Source organism: Dasypus novemcinctus, chromosome 10, assembly GCF_030445035.2.
Source record: "Dasypus novemcinctus isolate mDasNov1 chromosome 10, mDasNov1.1.hap2, whole genome shotgun sequence".
NCBI lineage: Eukaryota > Metazoa > Chordata > Mammalia > Cingulata > Dasypodidae > Dasypus > Dasypus novemcinctus.
Window position 1 is genome coordinate 479,774 of NC_080682.1, and position 26,092 is coordinate 505,865.

At 56.7% G+C, this 26,092-nt stretch overlaps 1 protein-coding gene across 7 annotated transcripts in view; it reads left to right on the forward strand.

Moving 5' to 3' along the window:
* Positions 1 to 26,092, forward strand: part of PHRF1 (PHD and ring finger domains 1) — a 34,512-nt gene extending 8,420 nt beyond the window's left edge. For 5 of the 7 annotated variants that reach the window (XM_012525640.3, XM_012525638.3, XM_012525642.4 and 2 more), the window contains 15 exons: positions 201 to 421; positions 2,464 to 2,547; positions 5,094 to 5,212; positions 8,468 to 8,565; positions 8,900 to 9,075; positions 10,236 to 10,365; positions 18,772 to 18,899; positions 19,953 to 20,140; positions 20,507 to 20,626; positions 21,225 to 21,370; positions 21,899 to 24,538; positions 24,767 to 24,921; positions 25,005 to 25,274; positions 25,432 to 25,560; positions 25,832 to 26,092. In XM_012525640.3, coding sequence (XP_012381094.1) covers positions 201 to 421; positions 2,464 to 2,547; positions 5,094 to 5,212; positions 8,468 to 8,565; positions 8,900 to 9,075; positions 10,236 to 10,365; positions 18,772 to 18,899; positions 19,953 to 20,140; positions 20,507 to 20,626; positions 21,225 to 21,370; positions 21,899 to 24,538; positions 24,767 to 24,921; positions 25,005 to 25,274; positions 25,432 to 25,560; positions 25,832 to 25,975 — 4,748 coding nt within the window. In that variant the 3' untranslated portion in view covers positions 25,976 to 26,092. The other 2 variants (XM_012525643.4, XM_004459771.5) reach the window with 2 other exon arrangements.

Here is a 26,092-nt window from a genome sequence, read left to right on the forward strand (position 1 = left end):
TTTGTGCCCTGTGCCGCTGCGTCAGCTCTCCCTTGAGCGTGGACTTGCTGTTTGTCCCCTCACAAACATTTGATGGGGTGGGGGCTCTGAAACTGGAAACTAACTCCCTTCAGAGTGGCTGCAGGCCTGGTCACTGCCAGTCTTTGGTTTCACTTGACAACTTTTGTTTTATCTTTTTGTTAACGTTTCATTTCCTCAAGGTTCTGAAGAATCTGAAGAAGATGAGGACGAAGACGAAGAAGATGTAGAAAACTCAGCTGACACCCAAAAGGGGGTGTTGGAAGCAGTTGGATCACTGAATTCTGACGATGAGGCAGAGAGCTGCCCGATTTGTCTCAATGCGTTTCGAGACCAGGCTGTGGGTACGCCGGAGAGCTGTTCTCACTACTTCTGCCTGGACTGCATTGTGGAGTGGTCCAAGGTGAGCCCCTGCCTGGCCCTCTCCCCTCAGCCGGCCTCTTGCCGGCTCTGAGTCTCTGCCCGCACAGCAGGTGCCGGCCCCTAGGCCGTGCTGCCCTCCAGCCTCCAGGAGCACCGGCTCTCCCTTCCTTGTTCTGTGCTGCCCTTCCCCCGCCTGTAAAACACCCACATGGGGGGCGTCTGCTAACAGAGGAACTTCTTTCTCTGACGTTGCCACAATTCCAGCAGGGCCAGTCCTGAAACACAGACCTGCAAACTCCCTCCCCAGAGAGGCCGGCAGTGTCGTAGACAGCTTGTGTGCTTGGGGTGGGGCCTCAAGAATGGGCGGAGGCGCTCCTGTCGCCCTCCTGGCTTGGTGGCCCCTGTGGCCGTCTGAGGCCCTTCTCCTCCCCAGGACTTCCTGTGCTCGGGGAGAGCTAAAGCCCAGGTCATAGTGGTAGCTTTTCTTTTCTGTTTTTTGTTTTTCTTGGCAAGGAGAACCTTCAACTTAAAGTGAGAGCAAGATGGTGTTTGCCCTGTGTTCTCTAACCGTATTGGACTGGATTAGTCCCAGGGGAAAATAGAGGCAAAATAATAAGTTATCTATGTGAAAATTTGACGATGAACTATTAGTATGCTGAGTTTAGTGATTTTCCTAGATACAAAGCTAATAAAAACTTAAAATGACAATGTGCTTAGACTTTAATGTTAAAAAAATGTGTAAAGTGTTTAGAGCTTTTCTAAAGAGTTGAGACCGATTGACTGAAAAACGTCTCCAAAGAAGTCTCATCACAGATAGCCATTTCCCTGTACCTTTCACCAAAATCCAAGCTGATTTTTTCAGAGTACTTGAGAGTTGGATCGTAAAATTCACTGCCAGGATGACTTTGAAAGAGGGAGGAATCACCTGATTGCACAGTAAGGTTGTAGAACCTTAGTGATGAGAACAAGTACTCAGGAGGGTCCAGGGCCGGAGGTAGACTGGGCAGCTGGCCGTTCGTGTGCGGAGGGGCTGCCCCGTGGAGGGCACAGAGAGACGGGCTTGGGGCCTGCCCTCCCCATCCAAAGCCGCAGTTCCTGATGGAGTCAAGGTCTAAAGTTAGAATGAAAACTCTGAAACTCCCAGGAGCACAGAGTGGGCCCTCAGCCATGTAGATACAGAGGTTTCCAACACCAGGCACACGAATGGGCAGCGAGCATAGGGAGGAGGCAAGGTGCTGCGTCGTCAGGATGGCCAAAGATGGGTGCTGTCCCCAGGGACAGGACAGAGCCCCGTTCCCTTAAGTCCTGGCGCTCCAACCCCAGCATTGCCCCAGAAGCACAAAAGCATACACACGGCCACGCAGAGCAGCTTCCTGTGAACCCCCACCCCGAGCAGTCCTGCAGGGTGCGTGCAGGGTGGGTGGAGCCGGCACAGTCTGTCCTGGGGCAAAGACGCAGTGCTCCCTGCAGAGCGGGGACAGACGGACCCAGCCCCACAGACAGAGGCAGATGGGTGGGGCGGGGCAGGGATGTTCTGCCGTGCTGTGGTGGCTACCTGAGATGCAGATTTGTCAGAGCACAGCACAGCCTGTGATTCAAATGAGCGTGTTTTGTTGTGTCCAGAGTACAACTCCGTACAGGTGATTTAAGTCCAAACCTTTAACGTGTGTCAGAACACCGTTTACAGTGTTTGGAGCGTCCATCTGATGGGGAGCCACACTGTGGAAGATGTCCTCAGTGTTTACCAGGGAATGTCAGTCTCATGGAAAAGTCTGCAGAGGGTCCGAGCACAGCATGGTGGCCAGAAACCCAGGTGGTCCTGCAGTGCCAGTCCCACCCTCACTCCTCCCGTCTCCTCAGCCCCGAGCAGCAGTGTGCTGTGTCTGTCCGTGTGCACACGCTTACTCACCTGCGTGCTCCAGGACAGAGGCTTCGTCTTGTTCACGGCTGTGTCCCCAGAAACTTCGTGTGGGTTTGGCATGTAGTGGGCACTCAGTAAATACTTAGTTTTCAATATAAAAAGAATTTTTGGCCTGTGAAAGGTGATTCTACTGATTTTGATTCAATTTTTATTTCTTACAGAATGCCAACTCCTGCCCAGTAGATCGAACTCTATTTAAGTGTATTTGTATTCGAGCTCAGTTTGGTGGGAAAATCTTAAAAAAGGTAAGAGCAGGTGCTGGAGAAGCCCTTTGCTGTTCATGTTCATCACATGGGTCTCTTGTCCTGTGTGAAATGTTTTAAAAATTGATTTGGGGGAGTGGGTGTGGCTCAGTGCCTCCTTCTCATGTGCAAGGTCCCTGCTTCCCACATGGGAGGTTCTGGGCTCGGTTCTTGATGCCTCCTTAAAAATAACAACAAAAAATCAACAAGCAAACCAAAGGAAAAATCGACTCAGGAGCCGTTGTAGTTCAGTGGTTGAGCGTTGGCTTTCCACATACGAGGTCCTGGGTTTAATCCTTGGCCCCAGTTCCTCAAAAAAAGTTTGAAGAGATTTGCTTCCTTGAAACAAGTGAGAGTTGATGAGATGCTTTTTTAGAAACCAGCCAAATGCTGTTGCCAACCACGAGCCTGAAGCCTGGTGCTCAGGTTGCTGTGCTCTCGGCTGGTTTTGTGTTCAGGGTGGGAGGGGTACAGAGGCAGTGGGGGAGTGTCGGAGTGGGGCAGACCAGGCGAGGAGGGTAGTTCTCAGGCCAGATTTGTGCGCATCATCCAGGGCTATAAAGGCATTTCACTTTGCTCAAATGAGTCGCTTTTGCTCACCTGCATTTTGCAGACTTATTTAAACGTCTGTGTGCCTCTTCCCTTGTTGGTGAATGGCGTTAGAGGCCTGTAGAGATGTGCCTGAGCTTGTCCGAGTGCCAGAAGAGGCCCTGTGTTCTCGTAGGCCTGAAGAGCGCCGTGGCGCACCCGATCTCCGGGCCTGGGATTGCGTGCTTGTAAAGCATGCGCAGCCCCACGGAGGTGGGTCCCTGTGGTGCTGGTTTGTGCTAGAGGAGGCAGCTGAGGCTTTGGAAGTTGGGTGTGGGTCTGCTCACCACTCGCCCCGAGCGCTCTGCATTTCCTCGTCAGTGCAGTGCTGGCACCTCGGAGCTGGCAGCAGTACCAGCAGCGGCCAGGCGCCCCACTGCCGGCCCAGGCCTCTGGGCTCTGTTGGCTCGCAGCCAGTTTCTGCTAGAACTCCTCTTCTGCAGGTAGTCTTTGTTTACTGTGCCCAAGTGTGAGGGTTTGGACCTCGTCCTCCACATTCAGATGTGTGCGGGCGGTGTGCGGAGGGAGGCACGGGCAGCCGAGGAGGGAGTCAGCACCAGTCCAGGTCTGGGACGGGGAGCTGAGGGCGGCAGGCGTGAGGATCCCTGCCCGCCCTGGAGGAGAGGCCACAGGGCCTCGGGGGCACAGCCAGTACACAGGAAGGGGCAGCCTGTCGGCTGAGACACAGAAAGGGGACTGACCACGCGAGGGACACTGAGTGACTGAGGAAGGGGCACCCGAGGAGGTGGGTTGGGCAGGAGGCTGTCGTGTTTGAAGCGTGTATTTCCACGTACGTCGCACAGTAGCGAGCTTGGATGGCTGAAGACTGTCCCCGAGATCAGTGATGGGAGGGGTGTGCTCCCCATGCATGGGTGGGTGGCGCAGGTGAGCATCAGGGAGACAGCTTTTCAGAAACTGGGAGAGTCCGCTGCCCAAGGCTTCACGTCTGCCTTGTGGCCCAGCGTTTGGCTCAGGGGCTGCGTTTTAGTTTCGGTGCTAAGGCCAGGACCGTGCCGTGGGTGGACCGGACACCAGGGGTTTGTTGGCTGGTGGTCTCAGGTAGAGCACTTGCTTCCACCCGGGGCTGGCAGTCTTTGAGGTTCCCGTCGCAAGGCAGTGCCCCTGGCGAGTCTTCATGGCTGCCAGCTTCTGGCTGCTCCCCGGGGCTCCCTTCTGCGTCCACATGGGACCAATGCCCATGCCATTCGGCTCGGGCCTCCCGTGTCCTAACCACATCTTTAGAGGTCCCACCGCAGGATGGGGTCACAACAAAGAAGGGGCGTAGGGCTCCAGGCCACCGCCGGCGTGGCGCGCCCTCTGCGCCCCAGCTTTGGCTCTGTGGGCCTCACCGCCCCTCCTGCTCCCTGTCGTGTCAGCTGGTACCTCTCCCGCGTGATGGACCAGATGCCTCTGCATCTCGTCTCTCGGGACCTCTGCTCCTTGGGGCCTGGGTCAGTCCCAAGAAGCCAGGAGCTCTGCCCTGTTCTGCTCACTTTTTTTAAATTTCTCTTTTTCTCTTCCCTCCCCTCCCCAGTTGTCTGCTCTCTGTCTGTTCGCTGTGTGTTCTGTGTCTGCTTGCATTCTTGTCAGCAGCACCAGGAATCTGTGTCTCTTTTTGTTGCGTCATCTTACTGCATCTGTTCTCTGTGTGTGCGGCGCCATTCCTGGGCAGGCTGCACTTTTTTCATGCAGGGCGACTCTCCTTACAGGGCACACTCCTTGCACATGGGGCTCCCCTACGTGGGGAACACCCCTGCGTGGCACGGCACTCCTTGTGCACATGAGCACTGGGCGTGGGCCAGTTCCACACGGGTCAGGAGGCCCTGGGTTTGAACCCTGGGCCTCCCATGTGGTAGGTGGACGCTCTATCCATTGGGCCAAATCCACTTCCTGGGCTAACTCTTAACTTGACACAAACGTTGGTTTTCGCGAGTTTGTGGTCGACTGAGCTTTTTTCTTAGATTCCCGTCGAGAGCGCCAGCCCCTGCGAGGATGAGCAAGAAGACCCGACCTTCTGCGAGGTGTGCGGCAGGAGCGACCGCGAGGACCGGCTGCTGCTCTGTGACGGCTGCGATGCAGGGTGAGCCGCCTGGGGGGCGCACATGTATGGGGCCAGGGGGCGTGGCCCCCACCCCTGCCCTGCCCTTTCCCTGCCCAGAGAACAGGAGGTGCGCCAGAGCAGCCTTGGTCTCGTGTTGGTGAGGAGGCTCCAGTCTCTCCGCACCGTGACTGCCCAGGTGTGTGGGGGAAGCTCCTCCTGTTCTGCCGCCTGAACTCCAGGGTCGCGGAGGAGCTCTCCCTGCCCTCGCACCAGGCGTCTTACCCCAGCACTGTGTGATTTGGGTGAGCAGCAGGCACCCCACGTGTTCCTTTGGTTTTTGGGATTCACACCTTCTACCTTTCTATCAAAACTTTGTGCTCCCGTACAGGTGGCAGGTGTGGGCATGTGCCTCTGGCCTCATTCGCTGCCATGAGCTGCCCTGGGCTCCAGAAGCAGTTTGTCCCTCTGTCATCTTTTCTTCCCCCGTCCCCGTGAGCCTCCTGTATTTGAAGTATTTTTCTGTTGTGAAACTGTGGTGTGGGGATCATGAAAAACCTTTCTTTGGGGTCATGTGTCCCAAAAAGGCACTGGAAGAATCCAGTGATGCTGGTAGACGTGCAGCGTTCCCTTGGGCGCGGGCCACATGCAGGCGAGAGCAGGAAGCTGGGCGGGGGCGGGGGGACCTCTCGCTGCTTGGGGCTGACGTGGCCCCTTGCCCGTGGCAGCCCCTCTGTGGCCGCGTCCTTCTGCTTGGCGTGCTAGTCTTGGCGTGCGCACTCCCGCTGCATAGCTGAAGCTGCTATAGGCAGTCAGCGTCCACCCGGCTTTCTACGGCTGGCTGGTCTTGTAGGCTGCTGTTACTTGCCTAAGGCGCTGTCTCCTGCATTTCACCCTTTGGCCTCAAAATAAACCTAAGGTGTTTGTCCTGGAATTTGCTCCCTGCCTCCTTTCTCCTCTCCTTCAGCAGAAGAGCTAGCAGGGCACACACCCGCAGACAGCCGGCCCCTGCACTCTACTGTCTCAGTTCTCAGGTAGCCCCGCCCCCGTACACACCTGTGCTCAGGCAGCCCCGCCCCGCACGCACCTGTTCTCAGCGCCTGACCTTCCCTCGAGCCTGGGCTGGAATCCACGGTCCAACCTCTGCCCTCGGGGTTGCTGGAGGGTCGCCCCTTGGCACCCTTGGTGGCCGTGTCTGCCCGCTGCTCTGCAGGCCATGGTTCCTCGTGTGGTCTCGGGCCTGTGGCTAGGAGGGCCAGCAAAGCTCAGAGAAGACGTTGGGCCGCGTCGTTCGAGGCCCCCAGCACTGTAGGAGGTGCCTGTTGTGTCCGGGGATGCTGTCAGGTCCCCCAGGTGTCTGTCCCGTCGTCCTGGCCAAGGGTCCCCATCCTCCCTGGAGGGCTCCACGCCTTCTAGCTTCCTGCAGGCAGCCGTGGAGGCCAGGCTGCTCTTCTTGCGCCTCGGGTCCCGATCGCGGCCCGGTGCAGCACTGCCATTAGCACGCTTCTACCCCGGCTGAGTCGGGGCTGTCTTCAGGCACGTCTCGGCTTGGCCTCCCCCTGTGCCAGGAGTTGCCTAAGTCACGGCTCTGTGGGAGGGCTTCTGTGTGCGCTCGTGGGACGGGGTTTTGGCTGCATGAAGGGCAGCAAATGGTTGGGGCCATCACCGGCTGGTCTCTCAAACTACTTTAATGAGGACTAGATAGAAGAAGCAATTTTTTTTTTTGAGATTTTTTTATTTCTCTCCCCTTTCCCGCCACCCCCCACCCCAGTTGTCTGCTCTCTGTGTCCATTCACTGTGTGTTCTTCTGTGTCCACTTATATTCTTAGCAGCAGCATCGGGAATCTGTTTCTTTTTGTTGCGTCATCTTGCTGTGTCAGCTCTCCGTGTGTGCGGCGCCATTCCTGGGCAGGCCGTACTTTCTTTAGCGCTGGGCGGCTCTCCTTACGGGGCGCACTCCTTGCACATGAGGCTCCCCTATGTGGGGGACACCCCTGCGTGACACGGCACTCCTTGGGTGCATCAGCAATGCTTGTGGGCCAGCCCATCACAGGTCAGGAGGCCCTGGGTTTGAACCCTAGACCTCCTGTGTGGTTGGCAGACACTCTATCCGTTCAGCTAAATCCACTTCCTTTTTTTTTTTTAGACCTTGGTTAGGTAACATTTCAGTTTACCATCTGCAAACAATTTTTTTATTAGTTGCTCAAACTTAAGCTGTGCAGGTCGAAAACTGCCAACGTTGGAAACTTCTTGAGGACCTTTGTGAATTAAAATGGAGTGGATGGTGCCCTGATGCCCCAAGTGGTTAGAAACGAGCCTCTCGGGAAGCCGAAACTCACACAACGCCTCTCAAAATGAGTCTTATAGCCCCAAAAGTGCAAAACTGTAAAAGATTTGCAGGCAGGACCTGGCTCCAGAGCTGATGGGCTCTTTGAACTTCGAGTTTTCTGTCTTCATTCCTATGAAGAATGCTCTCTCATGTAGAACCTAGAAGTTGTTTCCCATTTCTAAGTTCATTCCCTCAGGAGGACAGAAACGCAAACACGTTGTATTAGTTAGCCAGCTAAAGGGTATTTATTGGGGGTAGGAGCTTACAGATGCCAGGCCATAAAGCATAAGTTACTTCCCTCACCGAAGTCTGTTTTCACGTGTTGGAGCAAGACAACTGCCGACATCTGCCAGGGCTCAGGCTTCCTGGGCTCCTCTGGGCTCAGCTCCTCTGTTTCCTCCACAAGGTCAGCTGTAGACTATGAGGCTCTCTAGGCCTTGCTTCAGTCCAAAGATCAGCTGGAGGCTATCAGGTGAACGGCTCTCTCTCTCTCCCTGGGGCTCCATCTTCAGCATCAAACTCCAATATTAAAAGCCCTCAGCTCTGTCCTTTGCCTTTTATCTGTGAGTCCCCACCCCTTGGGTCCCCAGCACCCTGCTGGCACAAGAGGTTTACACAATTACGTCATCAAGGAAACCTATGAATCCAATATAATCTAATATGCCCAGAGGAAAAGATCAGTTTGCAAACATAATCCAACATTTCTTTTTGGAATTCATCTATAATATCAAACTGCTCCACATGCCCTGGGCAGGAAGGGAGTACGGCGCTTTCTCAGCTCCCTTTTGCCCCACCTGAAATGCCTGACAGAAAGGACTTTGGAAAATGGGTACAAGGAGACGCCTCAACTCGGATGTGCTTGGCCTGAGCGGCAGAGGCCCTGCTGTCCTCTCTAGTGGGGCAGCACTGCCGACAGGGTGGGCAAGGCCGGAGTGCTGGCCCAGCGCTGACGCTCTCCTGTCCTGCAGGTACCACATGGAGTGCCTGGAGCCTCCTCTCCAGGCCGTGCCCGTGGACGAGTGGTTCTGCCCAGAGTGCACTGCCCCTGGCGCCCCCCCTGCCCCTGGTAATCTCCTCGTGCAGACCCTGGGTGGGGACCGGGCAGGGCTGTCTCTGGAGGGGCCTTTCTGTTGCTCCCGGGTGGCTGTTGAGCAGCACCCCTCGTGCTGCATGTGGAAGGCTTGGTTGGCAAGAAGTCCAGGGTCCCCCGTCACTCAGCCCCCCTGGCTTCCTGCAGTGCCAGGGGTACACGGGGGGCAGTGGCCCTCCCTTGTGAGCGTTCTGGTGTGGCTGGCGCGGGGCAGGTGGCATTCCTGGTTGGCTTCTCTGCAGTGGGCAGAGATTGAAAACACGGGAGCTTGGGACCTGCAGACATGTCCCAGGTTTTCTTTCTTCCTAAGACCCAGGTCACGTGAGTGAGGACGAGGTCTCCCAGCTCTTGGCCGACGTGGTCCCCACCACCAGCAGGCTTCGGCCGAGTGCAGGCAGGACCCGGGCCATCGCCAGGACGCGGCAGAGCGAGAGAGTCAGGGCCACCGTGAATCGGAACCGCATCACCACAGCCAGGAGGGCCCAGGTAGGCGGGCGTGGTGCTGTGCCGTCCCAGCAGCACTGGGGGCGAGGGCCGCAGCTGTCCCCACGAGACTGTGGCATCCACGCCCCCCCGGTCTGGGGAGGGCGGCAGGGCTGTGCCGGAGGACGTGCGGCTGGGTTCTTCCAGGTGCTCAGTTCTTTCCTGGCCTCACAGTCGCCTCCCGCTGCTGCCCCCCAGCAGGCCTTGTCGTGACCTGGCGCAAGCGCACCCCCTCCTCCGCTGGCCCAGGTACACACGGCCCTGCCGAGAGCAGCACCTGCCTCTCAGGTGCCATCCCTGAGCCTCGGTTGAGAAGGCGTCTGCCAGCATCCGCCTGTGAAAGGCGGGGTTGGCGTCCTTTCGTCGTGGGCCCACCTCCCTACCTGCTTGGTCCCCCCACACGTCCTCGCACGTCTACGTGCACGTGTCCCCTCCTCATGTACTTCCTTCCTGCCCCTTTCCCTAAGCTTGGGGCCACCACGTTACTCTCGTGTAGAAGACAACCTCACGGCTTTCTCCAGTCTGCAGAGTAAAAGCAAAGGGAATTAAACGGGTGGGCAGTGTGGCATTTTTTCCCCCTAAGGTTGGGATGTTCATCTGTGAAGAACGTAAACACTGAGTAAATTAAAAATGGACTGAGAAAGTTTTCCATGAAACTTGGGCCCCAGTATCCCCAACTCTCAGTAAGCACCACAGCCAGTCCTCCAGTTTCTCGGCGCAAAGCCTGGAGTCCTCCCTGGCTCTCCTGACACCTCTTCCAGTTGCCCACCACGTCCTCTGGACTTGGCCGCACAGCCGCTTGCCCTTGCCTCATCCCCACCACAGCCCTGCCTCGCCTGAGCACTCGCAGAGACCCCTCATTTCACCAGAGTTCTGACATGGGCTTCGCCTGCCGCAGTTCTGTGGCTGGGGGCGCAGGCCCCCTCAGTGCTCTCTGGACCTTCCTCCTTTGGAGGCCCTCCAGGTCCCCTGCACCCCTTCATTGCTGGGAACGGCGTCGCTAGCCCTTCACCCACGGCACAGGGCTCAGCGCCTGCCTGTCCACAAGCGCTTGTGGACCGGGGCTGAGGAGGAGGTGTGCCGTGTCCATGTGGGGGTCCCGGGCGGTGTGCAGGATCTGGGCGCCGTCGTCCTGACCCGGCGCGCCGTCGTCTTGGGTGCAGCACGTCCCGAGGCACCTCGTGTCTTCGCTGCTGGACGAGACCATTGAAGCCGTTGCGACCGGGCTGAGCACCGCGGTGTATCAGCGGCCTGTGGCTCCTCGAGGCCCCGGTAAACGGAAGAGGAAAGCAGGTAAGCCGGGGTGGCCGCTTCTGGTGGAATCGGGGTGTGTCTGGAACTGACATCAGCAGGTCGTCCATTGGGCCACCACCTGGCTGAGGTGTGCCGCACGTTTGTTTTCAAGCCTCCTCCCTCTCTGCAGCTTCGCTTTCTAATTTAACCAGATAATGCCACCAGGAGCTCCTCCAGGCCAGGCAGCGTGGGCCTGATGTCCCCTCTGAGTTCCGGCCTCAGATAACGCGGTGTAGGCAGGCACTCCCCTTCAAGTGGACATTCAGGTCACCTCCGGTCTTTTCACCACTGCCTCTCGGCAGACATTCTCCACTTGTATTCCCAGGCTCTGTGCTTCATTTCTGTCAGATAGTTTTCTAGGTGTGGAGGGGGCAGGAGGTGTGTGTTTAGTTGGGGGTTTCTTTTGAGGGGGAGGTACTGGGGGTTGAACCTGGGACCTCATGTATGTGGAGCAGGTACTCAACCACAGAGCCACCTGCCCCTGTGCCTGGGTGGCAGCTTCTGTTGCTCCCTCTGCAGGAGCTGCCCTGAGGGCATCTGCTCTGCCGCAGGGTCCCATCCCTGCTCCTGCTGCCAGGCACGGGGCCTGCAGTGCCAGCGCCATGAGCTCCCCACCCTCGGGTCAGGACTGGCGTCTCCTTGAGCCGTTCTGACTCCTGAATCCTCATGTGTTTGCTCCGCCCCTTGTCCAGCTTCCAATGTCACGCTGCAGCTAGAGCGCTCTCCTGGCTGCCCTGCGTGGTCACTCCCGCGTGCCGCGCCTTTGATGGAGAGCTTTCACACTGTCCCTTAGTCTATTCAGGAGCCTCTTGCACTAAGTGGGGAACGCACGGGAGCTGCTCCAAATCGTGCTGGACACCTGGAGTGTCCATCTGCCATTTGTGTGTCTTTGGTGAAATACCTATTCAAATCTTCTTGCCTAAATTTTAATTGGGTTTTTTACCACTGAGCTCTGAGAGTTGTTCACGAATTCTGGATACAAGTGCTACAGCAGATACATGATTGCAAGTATTTTCTCCCAGTCTCTGGAAGGCCAAAAGTTTTTCTTCTTTTTTAAAATTTTTCTTGTATGGGTTGTACTTTTGGTATCTAAGAACTCTTTGGTTGACTTAAGGTCATGAAGATTTTCTTTGTTTTCGCCTGAGTCATATGGTTGTAGCTGTTACTTTTAGATGTATGTGGGGTTTTGTTGTTGTTTATTTAATTTATGGGGAGGTACCAGGGAGTGAACCCAGGACCTCGTACATGCAAAGCAGGCGCTCAGCCACTGAGCTACATCCACTTCCCAATGAGAGGTGGTTTTTTTCGTTTGTTTTGTTTTTAGGAGGTACCAGGGATTGAACCTGGGACCTCGTACATGGATAAGGCTCTCAACTACTTGAACTCCAGCCACTCCCCTTAAACTCTTTTTAATTAAATTTTGTGTAAGGTGGGAGAGAAGGGTCTCATTTGTTGGAAACACTGTTCTTCCTGGTGGAATTGCCTTGGTGCCTTTGCCAAAAGCCAGTTGTCTGGGAGTGGATACAGGTGGTGGAGCGCCTGCTTCCCACCGCTGGGACCCTGGGCTCAGTCCCCCGTACCTCTCAAAAAGGCCGTTGGCTGTTAACTGTGAAGGTGTACAGCTACATTGTTCTCTGTCTCCTCATGCCAGTATCATGCTGTCTTGATGACTGTAGCTTTACAATAAGTTTTGAAATCAAGAAGTGCCTTTTTAATCAAAATTATTTTGACTGTTCTGGGTCCTTTGTCATGACCATATGAATTTTAGAGTCAGGCCATCAGTTGCTTCGATTTTGATAGGGATTGCAGTGACCTGCACATCACTGCGGGTAGACTTGTCTTTTTTTTTTTTTTTTGAGGTACTGGGGCCAGGGGTTGAACCTGGGACTTCATGTGTGGTAGGAAGCGGGCGCTCAACCACTGAGCCGCAGCGGCCCCCGTACCTCCATTCTCCTAACCCAGCAGCGCAGGATGTCTCGTGATGTAGAGTGTCTTTGATTTCTCTCAGCAGTATTGGTGTCATTGTCGTGTACAAGGCCACACTTTCGTTAATATTTCCAGAGTAAAATTTTTATATGTTCATCATATTCTGCAACATACTGATGTAGTTTATTCCAGTAATTTTCTGTGTGGCTTTCTTAGCATTTTCCACACACATGATCATGCCATTTGCAAATAGAAAGGATTTGGTGCGGTCTTGTTTCCCAGCCCGGGGACTGTCGTTCTGCCTTGCTTTATTGCGCTAGCACGGTAGCACTGGCAGAAGTGGTGAGAGCAGACGTCAGCCCAGCTTCGCCTGGGGAGTGAGATGTCAGCTGGCGCTTTCGTGTGCCCTTTGACCAAGGTGGGGAGTTCCTGTGCATTGCTAGTTGGCTGCGAGGTGCGACTGTGAAGGGATGTTGTGTTTTGTCAGGTGTTGAGAAGATAGTGTAGTTTTGGCCCTTTATGAACATGGCGTTTTACATTGATCTTTAGATGTTAAACCAACCTGCATTCCTGAGAATAATCCTTGGTCATGTGCATACCGTATTTTTATATGTTGATAGGTTCAGTCTGCTAATGTTTCATTGAGGATTTTTGCATCTATATTCATGAGAGGTATTTGTCCATAATTTTCTTGTGATAACTTTTTCTGGTGTTTGTATCAGGGCAATACAAGCCTCATGGAATTAGCTAGGAAGCATTCTCTCCTCTTTTTCCATGAGAGATGGTGGAAGGATTGGTATTATTTCTCCTTTAAACGTTTGATAAGATTCATCAGCACAGACCTCTGGACTGGGCTCCTCCTGGGCGAGAGGTGACATTACTAATTCAGTGTCTTTACTTGTTTTAGTTCTAGTCTAGTTTCCTGATCCTTTTTTGAGACTTTTAAGAATTTGTCCATTTCAACCGTTACCTTATTTTTGTTGGCATTAAGTTGTTGGTAATATTCCCTTAAAATTCTTTTAATTTCTCTTGTGTCTTAGTGATGTGTCTCTCTTTCATTCCTGATTTTGGTAATTTGTGTCTTTTTTTTTTCCTTGGTTAGTCTGCCTAAAGGTTTGTTAATTTTGCCAATCTTTTCAAAGAACTGGCGTTACTTATTTTTTTCTGCTGTTGTTGGGTGGAAGCGTGGTCTGTGTGTGTCCAGCGTTATAATATATATGTTTGGTTAATAAGAGTTTTGTGCAAAGCAGGCACTTAACCACTGAGCTACACCCACTCCCCAGGCTTTTTTTAATATAAAATTTCTTTAAAGTATGTCATTCTTACATAAGCATACATAAACAATAAGTGTGTAGTGTGTGTTGTGTACTCAGAAAACAAACATGCGTTTGTTCTCAGAGCTCCCTCACATCTCCCCACCACCACCTTGCATTGTGAAACATTTGTTGCAGACTATGAAAAGGCAAAATATCAAATATCAATACTAACTGTAGCTCATATCAAAGAGCTGGCTTTTCTTAGGATGTATTTTAATTGATCTTAATCTACTTCAGATCAATAGGATTTTAATTGCAGTAGAATTTAGAGACTTTGCTCCAATTTAGCCCTATTCTCTCTCCCATTTTCTGTTCATTGTCAGATATGTTACATCTTTATATATCAAGAGCCCAATAATGCAGTTTTACAGTTACTCTTTCATGCAGTTGTCTTTTAATTTATTTAGGAGAAGAAAGAAAAAAAAAAGAAAAAAGTATATTTACCCATGTAATAACCTTTAGTAGGCTGTTGTCACTTTTTTTAAAGCCTGATGTACTTTATTTCATGTACAGTCTTGGCTAGCAATGAATTTTCTCAGTCTTGTATACGTAGGAATGTTTTTAAAGGAGGTACCAGGGATTGAATCTGGGACCTTGTACGTGGGAAGCAGGTGCTCAACCAGTGAGCTACACCTGCTCCCGCTGGGAATGTTTTCATTTTGCTGTGACTTTTTAAAGGATAGTGTGACTGGATATAGCATTTTCCATATGCTGTCCATGGCTGTCTGCCCTCCATTATTTCTGAAGGGAAATCAGCTGCCAGTCTTACTGAGGTGCCCTGTTTTTTTCTTGCTGCTTTCCAGATGTTCTCTGGTCATCTTTCAGTATTTGATTATCCTACTGTGCCTAGGTGTGCATCTCATCGTATTTCTTCTCCTGTTTGTTGAGCTTCTTGAATTTGTAGATTAGTCTTTTTCCTCAAATTTAAGAAGGTTTGGGGAAGTGGACTTGGCCCAGTGGTTAGAGCATCCATTTACCACATGGGAGGTCCACAGTTCAAACCCAGGGCCTCCTGACCAGTGTGGAGCTGGCTCACGCGCAGCGCTGATGCACGCAAGGAGTGCCCTGCCACGCAGGGGTGTCCCCGCGTAGGGGAGCCCCACACTCAAGGAGTGCACCCTGTAAGGAGAGCCGCCCAGCGCAAAAGAAGGTTCAGCCTGCCCAGGAATGGCGCCGCACACACGGAGAGCTGATGCAGCAAGGTGACGCATCAAAAAAAAAGACAGATTCCCGGTGCTGCTGACAAGAATAGAAGTGGGCACAGAAGAGCACACAGCAAATGGACACAGAGAACAGACAACTGAGGGGGAAGGGGAGAAAAATTAATAAAAATCCTTAAGAGGGTTTGGTTATTCTTTCTTGGGGGTCCCTTACACATATTGGCATACTCAGTGTTTCGGGGTCTGTGTGCCAATCCCGTTCCTTCCTGTCCCTGGTGGTGATTTCCATTGGCCCGTCTCCAAGTTCCTGCTTCTGTCAGCTGACTGCTCTGTCCGCTGAAGTCCTCTAGTGACTTCAGTCCAGAGTTGCTGTTTGGTTCTCTTTTTTTCAGGGCAGTCTCCACTTGCTTAGACATTGTTGTCATTCTTTTCTGTAATTCCTTAAATGTGAACAGCTGCACAGGAGCTGCCAGGTCCATCAGCTGGGTCCCCTGAGGCAGTCCCGTTGACTTTTCCTCCTCTGAATGGACCATCCCTCCCGGGGTTTTTGATGTTGTTGTTTCCATGTCTGATGATTTTATGTCAAAAGTGAACATTTTGGATAATACATTGTAGCACCTCTGGGTTCCAGTTTCTCTCCCCAGAGGTAGCAGTCATTGTTTATTCCCTGTGTTTTCATAAAGTGTGTAATGACCTGCCTGGACTAATCGTGTGGTGTCTGAGTCTCTGTTCCCTGTGTTCCTTTTCTGCTTTGTTTTTATTTTTGACGCTGACTTCTAGGGGCCACCTGAGTCGGCCGGTGACTGGCCTTGCACCCCTGGAGCCAGGCGGCTGCTGGCCTGTGGAGCTTTGTGTGGGCTGGGAAACACACTTGAATTTCCAGAGCTGTTGACAGTTTCGTCCAGCTTTTTTGGGAGTGGCATCTATGGCAGTAGCATCTTTTTTTCTTTTCATGTTTTTTTTTTTTTTTGGTCTTTTTTTTTTTTAGGAGGCACTGGAAACAGAACCTGGGACCTCCCGTGTGGAAAGCAGCAGCTCAGCTGCTTGAGCCACCTCCACTCCCCAGTAGTGTCTTTTTAACGTGTCCTTCTGTGCCCTCTGCCTCCTGGAAATTGACCGCAGTAGCTTTCTTGCTTTTTGATGTGGTGAGGTGATCTAGGCTTGTCTTAAACTCCTCTGTATGATCAGTTATTTCTCCAAGGAGTTGTGGTTTTTTTTAGAGAGAACTGGCATATAGAAACCAGAATCTGAGCTCTTGAGTGTTCACTGCTAAGTGGTTGGTCATTGTTTCTAGGGCCTCAGGGCATACTTTTTTTTTTAATTAAAATACATCATTAACTGGTAATTGTGATGAAAATTCAGGATTATTGTGTGCTTTGGGGTTTTTTTGGTTTTTTTTTTTTAAGATTTATTTTATGTATGTATTTATTTGTCCCCCCCTTGCGGCTTGCTTGCTGTCTGCTCTGTGTCCATTAGCCATGCGTTCTTCTGTGTCTGCTTGTCTCCCTTTGTTGTGTCGTCTTGCTGCGCCTGCTGTCCACAGGGCACAGGCCATCAGCTCTCCGCAGGCGCGGGCCAGCCCGCCTTCACAAGGAGGCCGTGGGATGCAAACCCAGGGCCTCCCATATGGTAGATGGGAGCCCAATCGATTGGACCACAGCCACTTCCCAGGATTATTGTGTTTTTACTTAACTTCTTATACCTTACATCTGTATCTCCTTTCTCTCATGCCAAAAATCGCAACATTAACCAATGTAATTATTCATTTACTCATTGGTTTCATTTCAGTTACCCTGACCCCTGTCTTGGAAAACTACCAAATTTTTTCCAGCAACCTGATTATAAAGTCAGTAGTGTCAGGACTTTCCCCTTTCGTTGCTGAAGCACACCCCACTAGGGGTGTGTAGTGTGACTTAGTGTAAGGGTGTTCGCCAGCACGCTCCTGAGTCAGGACTGTTAGGAGGTAGACGTGGTAAAGCGTGGGGTTTATCCCAGGACCTGCCTCGCACAGCGGTGGGGACGGGCAGGTCCAAATTCCCTAGGGCACATGTCAAGTCGGGAACTCCGAGGAAGGTTCCAGTCGATTGCCCAGGAGAAGCTGGCTGAGCGAGCTGGGAATTCTCACGCTGTAAGGCTTCCAGCTGACTGGCGAAGGCCCCTCCTGTGCTGACGGTAGACACAGTCAGCTGGCTGATGGCTTCCGCGCACGGAGAACCCCACAGCACAGGCCAGTGCCTGCGTGACCTACAGTCAGGCCCTGACGCAGCTCAGGTGACCCGTGACCCCAGCCGTCACCCTTGGTGGCTTAGAATGGTTCCTCTGCATTTGGGTGTGCCTCAGTGCACTGTGTTTTGCTTGAGAAATTTAGGGATTTCTCTCTTTTTGGCTTTGCTGGTAAACCCCCCCCCCATGTGTCCAAGGGGACAGAGGCCCCCTCCAGCCCAGCACTCACGGCCAGCTCTGCGTCGCCTCTGTCGCCCCACCCCACGTATTATTTTGAAGCAAATCCATCACAGCACTATCATTTCATTTGTAAATATTTTGAAATATGTTACTAGAAAAGGAGTTTTTCAATGTGTTGAAATTTCCAGTTGTCACAATGCAGTAAAATTTTAGTAACCGTCCCCTGGAGTCCAGACCCAGGAGGTTCCTGTGTTGAGATTGGGTGGTGTGGCCCTCGGTCTGGAAAAAACCAGGGCGCGCGTCTGGAGGCTTTCTCCGCGCCTGGGTAACACGCTCTTAGCGTCTTCCCCTCCACCTGCGCTGTGGTCTCAGAGCTTGGAGCGACGAGGCTCCAGCAGGAGCAGGCGGGAGTTTGTCCTTCTTTTCCGCCAGTGTCTCCCTGGCGTGGTGTGTCCTGTCGGGAAGCACAGGGGGCTCCCTGGCTCCCCGGCGCCTGTGCTGCCGCATCACCAGCCTTGGCAGCTGGAGGACGTCTGCAGACCGTGCGCTCCGCGGAGCCGTGGCCGCGTTCCTTCCTGTGCTGTCTCCAGAGTAACTGCCCTGCTCAGTAGCACCCTCTGAAGGAGACCAACACAGACCAAATTATGCACTCATTTGAATGTCTTTGTTGCATTTTCACAGCATGTTTCATGAATTCTGACCTCTTCTTCCATGCTGAGAGTCCTGGCTTCCCAGGGCCCTGGGGTGGTGGGGGTGGAACACCGTGTGGCCGCCCACTTCTCAAGGCCCCGGTAGACCCACAGCCCCCACCCATGGGTGTGGGCGGCCGCTGAGGCCTTGGCAGATGCTTGTTTTCATCTTGAAGTGTGTTCTACAGGAGGTGTGCAGGGAGCTCCTCTGTGTTGACGTCTCCTGGTTGTACCGTCTGGATAGAGTTAGGCTCACCTGTCAGTTTAATTTTGCTTTCGATTATCAAGGTTTGTTTTTCCTCATTTACCTTTGTTTCATAATTACGTAAAATAGTGGTTCCCAAAGTCAAGCCTACAAAACAAGGTAAATTCGAGGGAGTTGGCCTTCTGTCCCTCCCTCCCTCATAGAGAAGAATTTAGTAAGTTTTTATCGTGTATTTTTCAATTTTTATGGATGGTAGTTTATTCTGATACATTAATAATCCTTCAGTAAGGCTGAAAAAAAAGGAAATATACTAAGGGAAAGAAACTAGACACAAAATATATATTGCTTGACTCCATTTATACAAAAAATAAATACAAATAAACAGGAGAGACAAACAGAATAGCTGCTATGTACGGCAGGGGCCGCATAGATTGAGTGGTAAAGAGTTTTTGTCTTTTGGTTTGTTTCTTGACATGATTGTTATTACTGTAATAATGAAAATGCTCTAATATGATTGAAGTGATGAGCGCACTACTATGTGATTACACTAAGTACTGTTGACTGTACATTTGGGTGGGTTTAGGCTTGTGACCGTAAAGTGGATCTGTTTAGAGAAGCCGCACACGCTCGCCAGCTCTGGCCCCGGGCTCTGGCCCCGCGCGGGCGGCCCAGCCCTAGTGGCGCAGAATGCAGTGTTTGCTTTCCAGGAAGGCGGAAGAAAGTGCTGGGGAGGAGGCCGGCGCCCAGCAAGCTTCCCGGGAAGGCCCAGGGCTCAGGGACCCGACCGAAGAAGCGTCAGCGTCGCAGCAAGAGGAGGAGAGGGAGGAAGATCAAGGTGAGGCTCGGTGGGGGCGGTTCTGCGTGTGCTCCTGTGAGTGTCGCAGTGACGGCCTCTTGGATGTGTTTCTGCAGCACAGATTGAGGAGGAGGCGGCGGGTGGAGATGTCTCTAGGGCCCTTTTGGAGCTTGGGGGCTCTGCCAAGCCCGAGGGGCCCGCAGGCCGCCGTGGGGCGCCCAGAGCAGCGCCACCGGAGACCCAGGACCTGCCTCAGCGCAGGCCAGGCGGGGCCAGGTGGGTGGTAGGAAGGGAGAAGCAGTGTCCATGGAGGGCACATGGGTGTTCTGGACGATCCCCTCTTCCTGTCTCTGGTGACGACACCGGGCGCGGCTCGGCCCTGCAGCTTGCAGGGAGCTCGCACCGCCTGCGCGCCTGGCCCGCATCGCGTGGCTCTTCTCTGAAGTGCGTGTCTGCACCGAGTCCCCGACTGGGCATTGGAGACACTGTTCCAGCCTTTGCTCAGTGTACTGATGTGAATTTACGTTCAAGATTATCACTCATTCCCTAAAATTATTTTAGTTTCAAATGGAGTATTTGAGCATCTCGTCTGCGTGACACTACAGCTAAACCAGACCTGAAGCTGGTGCTTATCTGTCGTTGCCTGGGTCCAGGACACAGGTCCTTCCCGCCTACACCTGGGGCAGTTTTCTCCTCCACCTGGTCAAGCAGGACCCATGATCCCTGCAGCCCTGCCAGGCTGAGTGGCTGCCCTTCCTGGGCAGGGGGCCTGTGCCTGGACCCCGTTAGGAATGTGCTGTCTGCGTCCCAGGGGTCTTTAGAACTACTAGTCAAAAGCTCAATCTCTTGTTTCTTTGTAAGTTTCTGCTCAAAACTAAATACTACTTAATGGCAGTACCATTGGGAAGTCCTGTGGTTGGTTTTGCAGCTTACGGGTTAGCAGTGTGGGTTCGTGTCCACTTGGTGAGTGCCCTCCCCAGCGCACCACGGCTTCGGCCTTGCACCTGCTGGGCCTTGGGCTGTCGTTCAGGTGGCATCTCTGGAGCCTTCGGGTTCATTCCTGTTTACCAGGCATTCTCCTCTGTTGCTCAGGTGGAAAACGGAACCACAGCTCGCTCTCGCATTGCAAAGACGCTGGGCCTCCAGAAACCTGCCCGGGGAGCCTCCCTCCCATCTGTGTGCAAGCCAGCAGACCCCTCGCTGGGGCTGCTGCGCGCAGACATCGGAGCAGCTTCTCTGTCTCTCTTTGGAGACCCTTATGAGCTGGACCCCTTCAACAGGTGCCTGCACTTGAGCAGCGAAGCCCCTTAGCGCCACGTGGCCAGGGGCACGCTTCAAAGATCGGTGATGCTTCCTGCCCCTAGAGGTGTCTGCTGGGAGGCGCTCTGCAGGGGCAGGGTCTGCCCTCAGACCAAAGGCAGCGTCTGCCTGTGCTCAGAGCCCGTCCCGAGCCGCCCCCCGGCTGCGGCCACACAAGGACACAGTGTGTGTGTGCCGCCCTGCTGGGTGCAGATGTGGCGTCACGAGCACCCGCACCGGGTGGCTCTCAGCCATCCGCGCTGAGCGCTGCTGAGGTTTCTGAGCTGGGGGAGGCCTCCCGGGGCCCAGGGGTCACCTGCTGCCTTTGACCTGTGCTCTTCCCTCAGCTCTGAAGAACTCTCTGCAAACCCCGTGTCCCCCCTGAGTGCCAAGAGGAGGGCTCTGTCCCAGTCGGCCCTGCGTTCACACCAGCCTGTGGCCAGGCCTGTTTCCGTGGGCCTTTCCAGGTGCGTGGACAGTGCTGGTGATGGGGAGCACCAGAAGGGACCCGGGACCCACAGGCAGGCCCCTATAGGGACGGGACCTGCTGGGCTCTGCCACCACCCCTGCACCCTGGTTTCTCTGTGCCCCGTGCTGTGCGTCAGTGTGTCCCCTCAGCCTTGACAGGCGTGGGCAGGACCACAGAGGCAGGCTGCGCGCCGGGCGCTGGGGAAGCGGGGTGCACTGCCGGTGCCGGGCTGTCTGTTGGGGCTTGCTCAGCACAGCGTCACAGGCCGCACGAGGGGCTGCCCCTGGGCGGGTAAGACCCGCCCCACAGGAGCCGGGGCTCGGGGCACTGTTGGGGTGGGGGCTGCCGCTCGGCCAGGTCTGCTTTTCTGCCTGTTCCCTTAGAGAAGGAAAACAACAAATCAGCAACTGGGTCAGTGCCCACTGCTCCGCGGGGAGGCAGGGCCAGCAGAAGCGTCAGGTGTGCCCTCTCCAGAGCTGCCGGTGGGCTCCAGCCCCACCCCTGCTCAGCAGGCAGCCGCCTCCTCAGAGGAGCCTTGCCTGAGGCGCTGGCTTGGCCCTGGGGCACTGTGTGACCCTGCCCACCGCCCGCTGCAGGAGGAGCGCTGCACCTGCTGCTCGAGCGCGTGTGGCCCCGGCCCCCGACCTTCTGGGGAGCATCCTGAGCAGCCAGAGCCTGCTGATGCTCAGCAGCAGCGACATCGTGATCCACCGGGACGGCTCCCTCAGCGCCAAGCGCGCAGGTGAGGCGTCGCTGCTGGGGCCGCCACAGGTCCTCTCACGTGGCCTCTGGGTGTGGGGGTGGTGGCCTGGCAGAGAAGACGCAGGTGGGGTCGGTGTTCTAGGTGTTCTTTCTGTGTTCTTTCCATGGGTAGAACAGGTGTAGGTCAGTGGCGAGGCCCGTCCAGCCCCAGGACCCCCCAAGCCTGAATGTGGCCCGTCCACACAGAGCCACCCGGGCAGCCACCACGGAACCTCTGAAGTCTCTGGGTCCTGGCAGGGTTTTGGGGAGACCCTCTAGCAGGCCCCACGTACTTGGTCATGGAGGCCCTGGGGTGCTGGGCTCCGCCCTTGTCAGGGGCATCTCAGGCATGGGCGCTTTCTAATCCACAGAGAAAGTCACTCACAGGAAAGGGGCCTGTGGGCGGGCAGGAGTCGGTGGGGACTGTAGACGCACAGCTCAGGGCTCGTCTTGATGACAATGAAAGAAACCTCTCCACTTGGTAGGGAAGGCAGGGAGATGATTGCCATTGAACTTTTTCACTTTTTAGCTCCAGTTTCTTTTCAGCGGAACTCATTTGGTTCGTCTGGAGACGGCGGCCCCCGGTCTGGGGACAGCCCGCAGGCTGGAGCCCCTCCCTCGCAGCGAGTGGGAGACGGGCCGATGGAGAGCTCACCCGAGAGCCCGGCCTTGACCACGCGCAGCAGGCCCGGCCCGGCCCCAGCCCCCGCCGCCTCTGCACCTGGATGTACCTCAGGGGCCGCCCTGAGGCCAGACACGTCGCTGGTCCCTCGGTCAGTCCAAGCCCAGAACCCGTCCAACGTGAATAAACTTTGTTTAAAGAGAAGTGCCGAGCCCCGGTTTAATGGAGACAGCAAGCGCGCTTTGCCGCCTGGTTCCGTGTCATCCAAGATGTGCAGCGGCAGCTCTCGCTCACCACTCAGGAGCCCAGGGCTGGGACAGCCTCCAAAGCCAGGGCCCAGGAGGGTCGACGTCTCCGCGCTCCCCCGAATACCAAAGATGAGGAGAGGTGGTGGCCCAGGGCATGGGGACTCGGCCCCAGCCTCTGGACAGCGCGCAGAGATCCCCAGCGCCTGCATCAGCCGGCTGACCGGCAGGGGCAGCCCCGGGGGACCCGGGCAGGGGGCCCGGGCCGAGGGCGAGCCTGGCAGCAGGGGCCCCCGGGAGCCCGGCCGGACCCCGGCAGGCGGCTCCCAGCCCGCAGCCCCCAGCTCCCAGAGCAGCCTGGCCTCACTTGGACCCTCAAGGGGAAAGGGCATGGGGTCGACTTTCGAGAGTTTCAGGATCAATATTCCTGGAAACGCGGCGCATTCCAGCAGAGCTCCCAGCCCTGGGTTCTGTAACACCTTCCGGCCTGTGGACAGCAAGGCGCCCAGGAAGGACAACCCTGCCCCCCTCTTCTCCATCAAGAAAACAAAGCAGCTCAAGAGCGAGATCTATGACCCGTTTGACCCCACAGGGTCCGACTCGAGCTCCCCCTGTAGCAGCCCCGAGAGGCCTGGCCCTGGTCTCCTGCCCTCCGAGATCACGCGTACCATCTCCATCCGCCGCCCCGAGGCCCCCGTGCTCCAGGCCGTGCGCTGCGTCACCTCCTACGTGGTGGGCGACGCCATTGCGGCAGGACCCGAGTCGTCGCGGGGACCTTTCTACGGGGCGCGCGAGGTGCTGGGCGAGGAGGAGCCCTCGGGAGAGCGGGGCCCATGCATCCGGCGCCAGAGGCCTTCCCTGCTGGAGCCCTGGGAGGACGAGGACAGGGCTTGCCGCAGCTCCTTCTTCAGCTCCCAGGGGCGCACGGTGACCTGCGTGGCTGTGGTAGGCCCCGACGCCCCGCCCAGCCCACAGGCACCGCTGCTGGCCACCCACAGGGTCGTGGAGCTGCGCTCACCCTCCCGCTCCCGCTCCCGCTCCCTCTCCTGCGGCAAGGAGAAAGACAAGAGGGAACCGGAGGTGGAGGAGAAGACGCAGGCAGGAGCCCGCTCTAGGTCCCGCTCGGGGTCCCGCTCGGGGTCCCGCTGCAGGGCAAGGAGCTCCCGGTCAGCGTCCCTGTCGCCGGGCGAGGACCACGCCAGGAAGCACCGGGCCAAGGCCAAGAGCCGGCGGTCGTCCAGTGATGGCTCGAGCAGCCGGGACCGAGCCCGAAGGAAGAAGCCGGAGGACAAGGGCCGCGATAGGCGGCGGGGCGCCCGGGGCCGGCGGGCAGGGTCCCCCGTGGGCAGCCCCGGCAGCTCCTCCCATGAGCACCACGAGAGCAGAAAGAAGCGGCGGCGGGGGGGCTCCAGGCCTCGCGGGAGGGAGGGCTCTCCGCCAAGCAGCCTCGACAGGGTCCACAGGCATGGGCGCCGCAGGGACCCCCGGGGGAGGCGGCGCTCCCCGGACAGGGGCAGGCGGCGGTCCAGGTCCCCCGACCTGGATCCCCGGCCCCGGGAGCGCCGGCGGCCTCGTTCCCGGGAGAAGCGGCCCCAGACCCGCTCCCCGGAGAGGAAGCTGCCTGCCAAGGTGGCCTCCCCGCCCCCTGCGCAGGAGCCGAGGCCCGCGGCAGACCTCGCAGCCAGGCCACCCACCCCAGCGCAAGTGGAGGTCTCACCAGACCCGGGGGGGCCCGCAGCAGACCATGCCCCCCTGGCTGTGGCGACACCGGCCGAGGCTGCGCCCGGCGACTTGGATTACGGCGACACCGTGGAGGCGGGCCACGTCTTCGAGGACTTCTCCTCGGAGGCCTTCCTGACGCAGCTGGACGACATGAGCTCCCCGCCCTCCCCTGAGAGCACGGACTCCTCCCCCGAGCGTGGGCTGCCCGCATGCCTGGCGCTGCCCGCAGCAGGCCAGCAGGACGGGGCCATCCCGGCCGCGGCCATCATCGGGGTGGAGACATCACTGACGCCTGGCGACGGCGCCACACTGCCCCCGCCGCCCGCACAGGGCCCCCCAGAGCGGGGCTGTCCCCCCCAGGCCTCAGCTGCTGCTCCGCAGGGTGGCTCCAGGGGCCCGACCGCGGAGGCGGCCCCGGGGGTGGAGGAGGAAGGTCCTGCGAGGGAGAGGGCGGGTGCCACCGCCAAGCCCCCGGACGCCCCCGGCCACGCCCCGCTGCTGCGGTCCCGAGCACCAGTGAAGAGGGTCACCTGGAACCTCCAGGAGGAGGGCAGCGCCCTGCCCGAGGACCAAGCGCCACGTGAGTCCTGGGTGCGCGAGCGGCCCAGCTCGACCCCGCGCCCCCACTGTCCTCTGCGCCTCCTGTGCCGGCTGCCTGTGGCCCAAGAGCACGCGGCTCCTTCCCAGCCCAGCCACCCATGGACCTGGCCTGGTCCTCGTGGCCCATGCTCTGCCAAGCGCCTGCAGCCTGGAGGGAGCCTTGCCGGGCCTGGCACAGAGCACCCACCTGCCGTCTCTCTGGCCCCAGGGACGCCGCTTCACCGGCTGCAGAGGCCCCGGGACGGGGCGTGGGAAGTGGAGGGCCCCAGCCCAGTGACCTTGAGCCAGGCGCTGCCTCCTGAGCTGCCTGCCCCTGGCCCCCTGCTCCCTGCGCCCGCCTTCCTCCTCCCCAGTTCCTCTCAGGTGGGTGCACGCCGAGGTGGGCAGGTGCGGGTGGCGCGTGGGCACTGGCCACAGGGCTCTGACATGCTGGGGCTCTCGTCCAGGTTTACAGTCCCAACATGCCTCTGACGCCGGCCCCGCCCTCAAGCGTCCCGCCCTGCGCACCGGTCAGCCAGCCCGTGGTCCAGCTGGTCACACAGGGGAGTCTGAGGAGCCTTCCCCCGGTGGGCTGCGTGGCTGCCCCAAGCCTGGCGCCAGTGCCCCCCGCCCTGACTGCAGCCCTGGAGCCAGCCGGCCAAGCCCCCACAGCCCCCGACTTGGAGGAGGGCACCGCTGCCGCCAGGCCCGCCCTGGAGAGGAGCAAGAGCGAGGAGGTGAGTCCTGCCCGGCGTGGCCCGCCCCCTCTCCGCAGGCCCAGAGTTCCTGGGTTCAGTTTAGGGGCAGAGCCAGCCCCGGTGGGCTGTGCAGGGGGGCAAGGCAGGCGTTGTGCTGGAGTCGGCCGCAGGCCTGACCGGGCGCCTCCGCCCCCAGTACCTGAAGAAGCTGCAGGTGCAGGAGCGGGCGGTGGAGGAGGTGAAGCTGGCCATCAAGCCTTTCTACCAGAAGAGGGAGGTCTCCAAGGAGGAGTACAAGGACATCCTGCGCAAGGCCGTGCAGAAGGTGGGTGTGCAGCCGGGCCCCGCTGCTGCCCCTTGGGCTCGTGGATCTGGTGCACAGCGAGCGGCCAGGAGGCACCTGGGGTCGTCAAGGGCAGCTGTGCCAGGGCGAGGCCCGAGGTGAGCAGGCGTGAGGTTTGCCTGTGGGCACGCGGCCTCAGAGCTCCAGCGGCATCTGTGTCTCCTGGTGCCGGCCGGCTGGCAGAGACCCCGACCCCCCGGGGCCAGGACCCGGACCCGTGGCGGTGACGGGTGTCTGTGAACCCCCTTTCCAGATCTGCCACAGCAAGAGCGGCGAGATCAACCCCACGAAGGTGGGCAACCTGGTGCGGGCCTACGTGGACAAGTACAAGCACATGCGCAGGCACCGCAGGGCAGAGCTGGAGGGGGGCACGCCCGCCCAGGAGCCCGAGGGCTGAGGTGGCCGGGCGCTGCCTGCAGCAGGTTAAAGCTGGACTTTTTATATGTATATTATAGATATATCCTGTTTCCATTGTGTTCTAATTTAAGAAAGATGGATTCTCTTTAGAAACTTC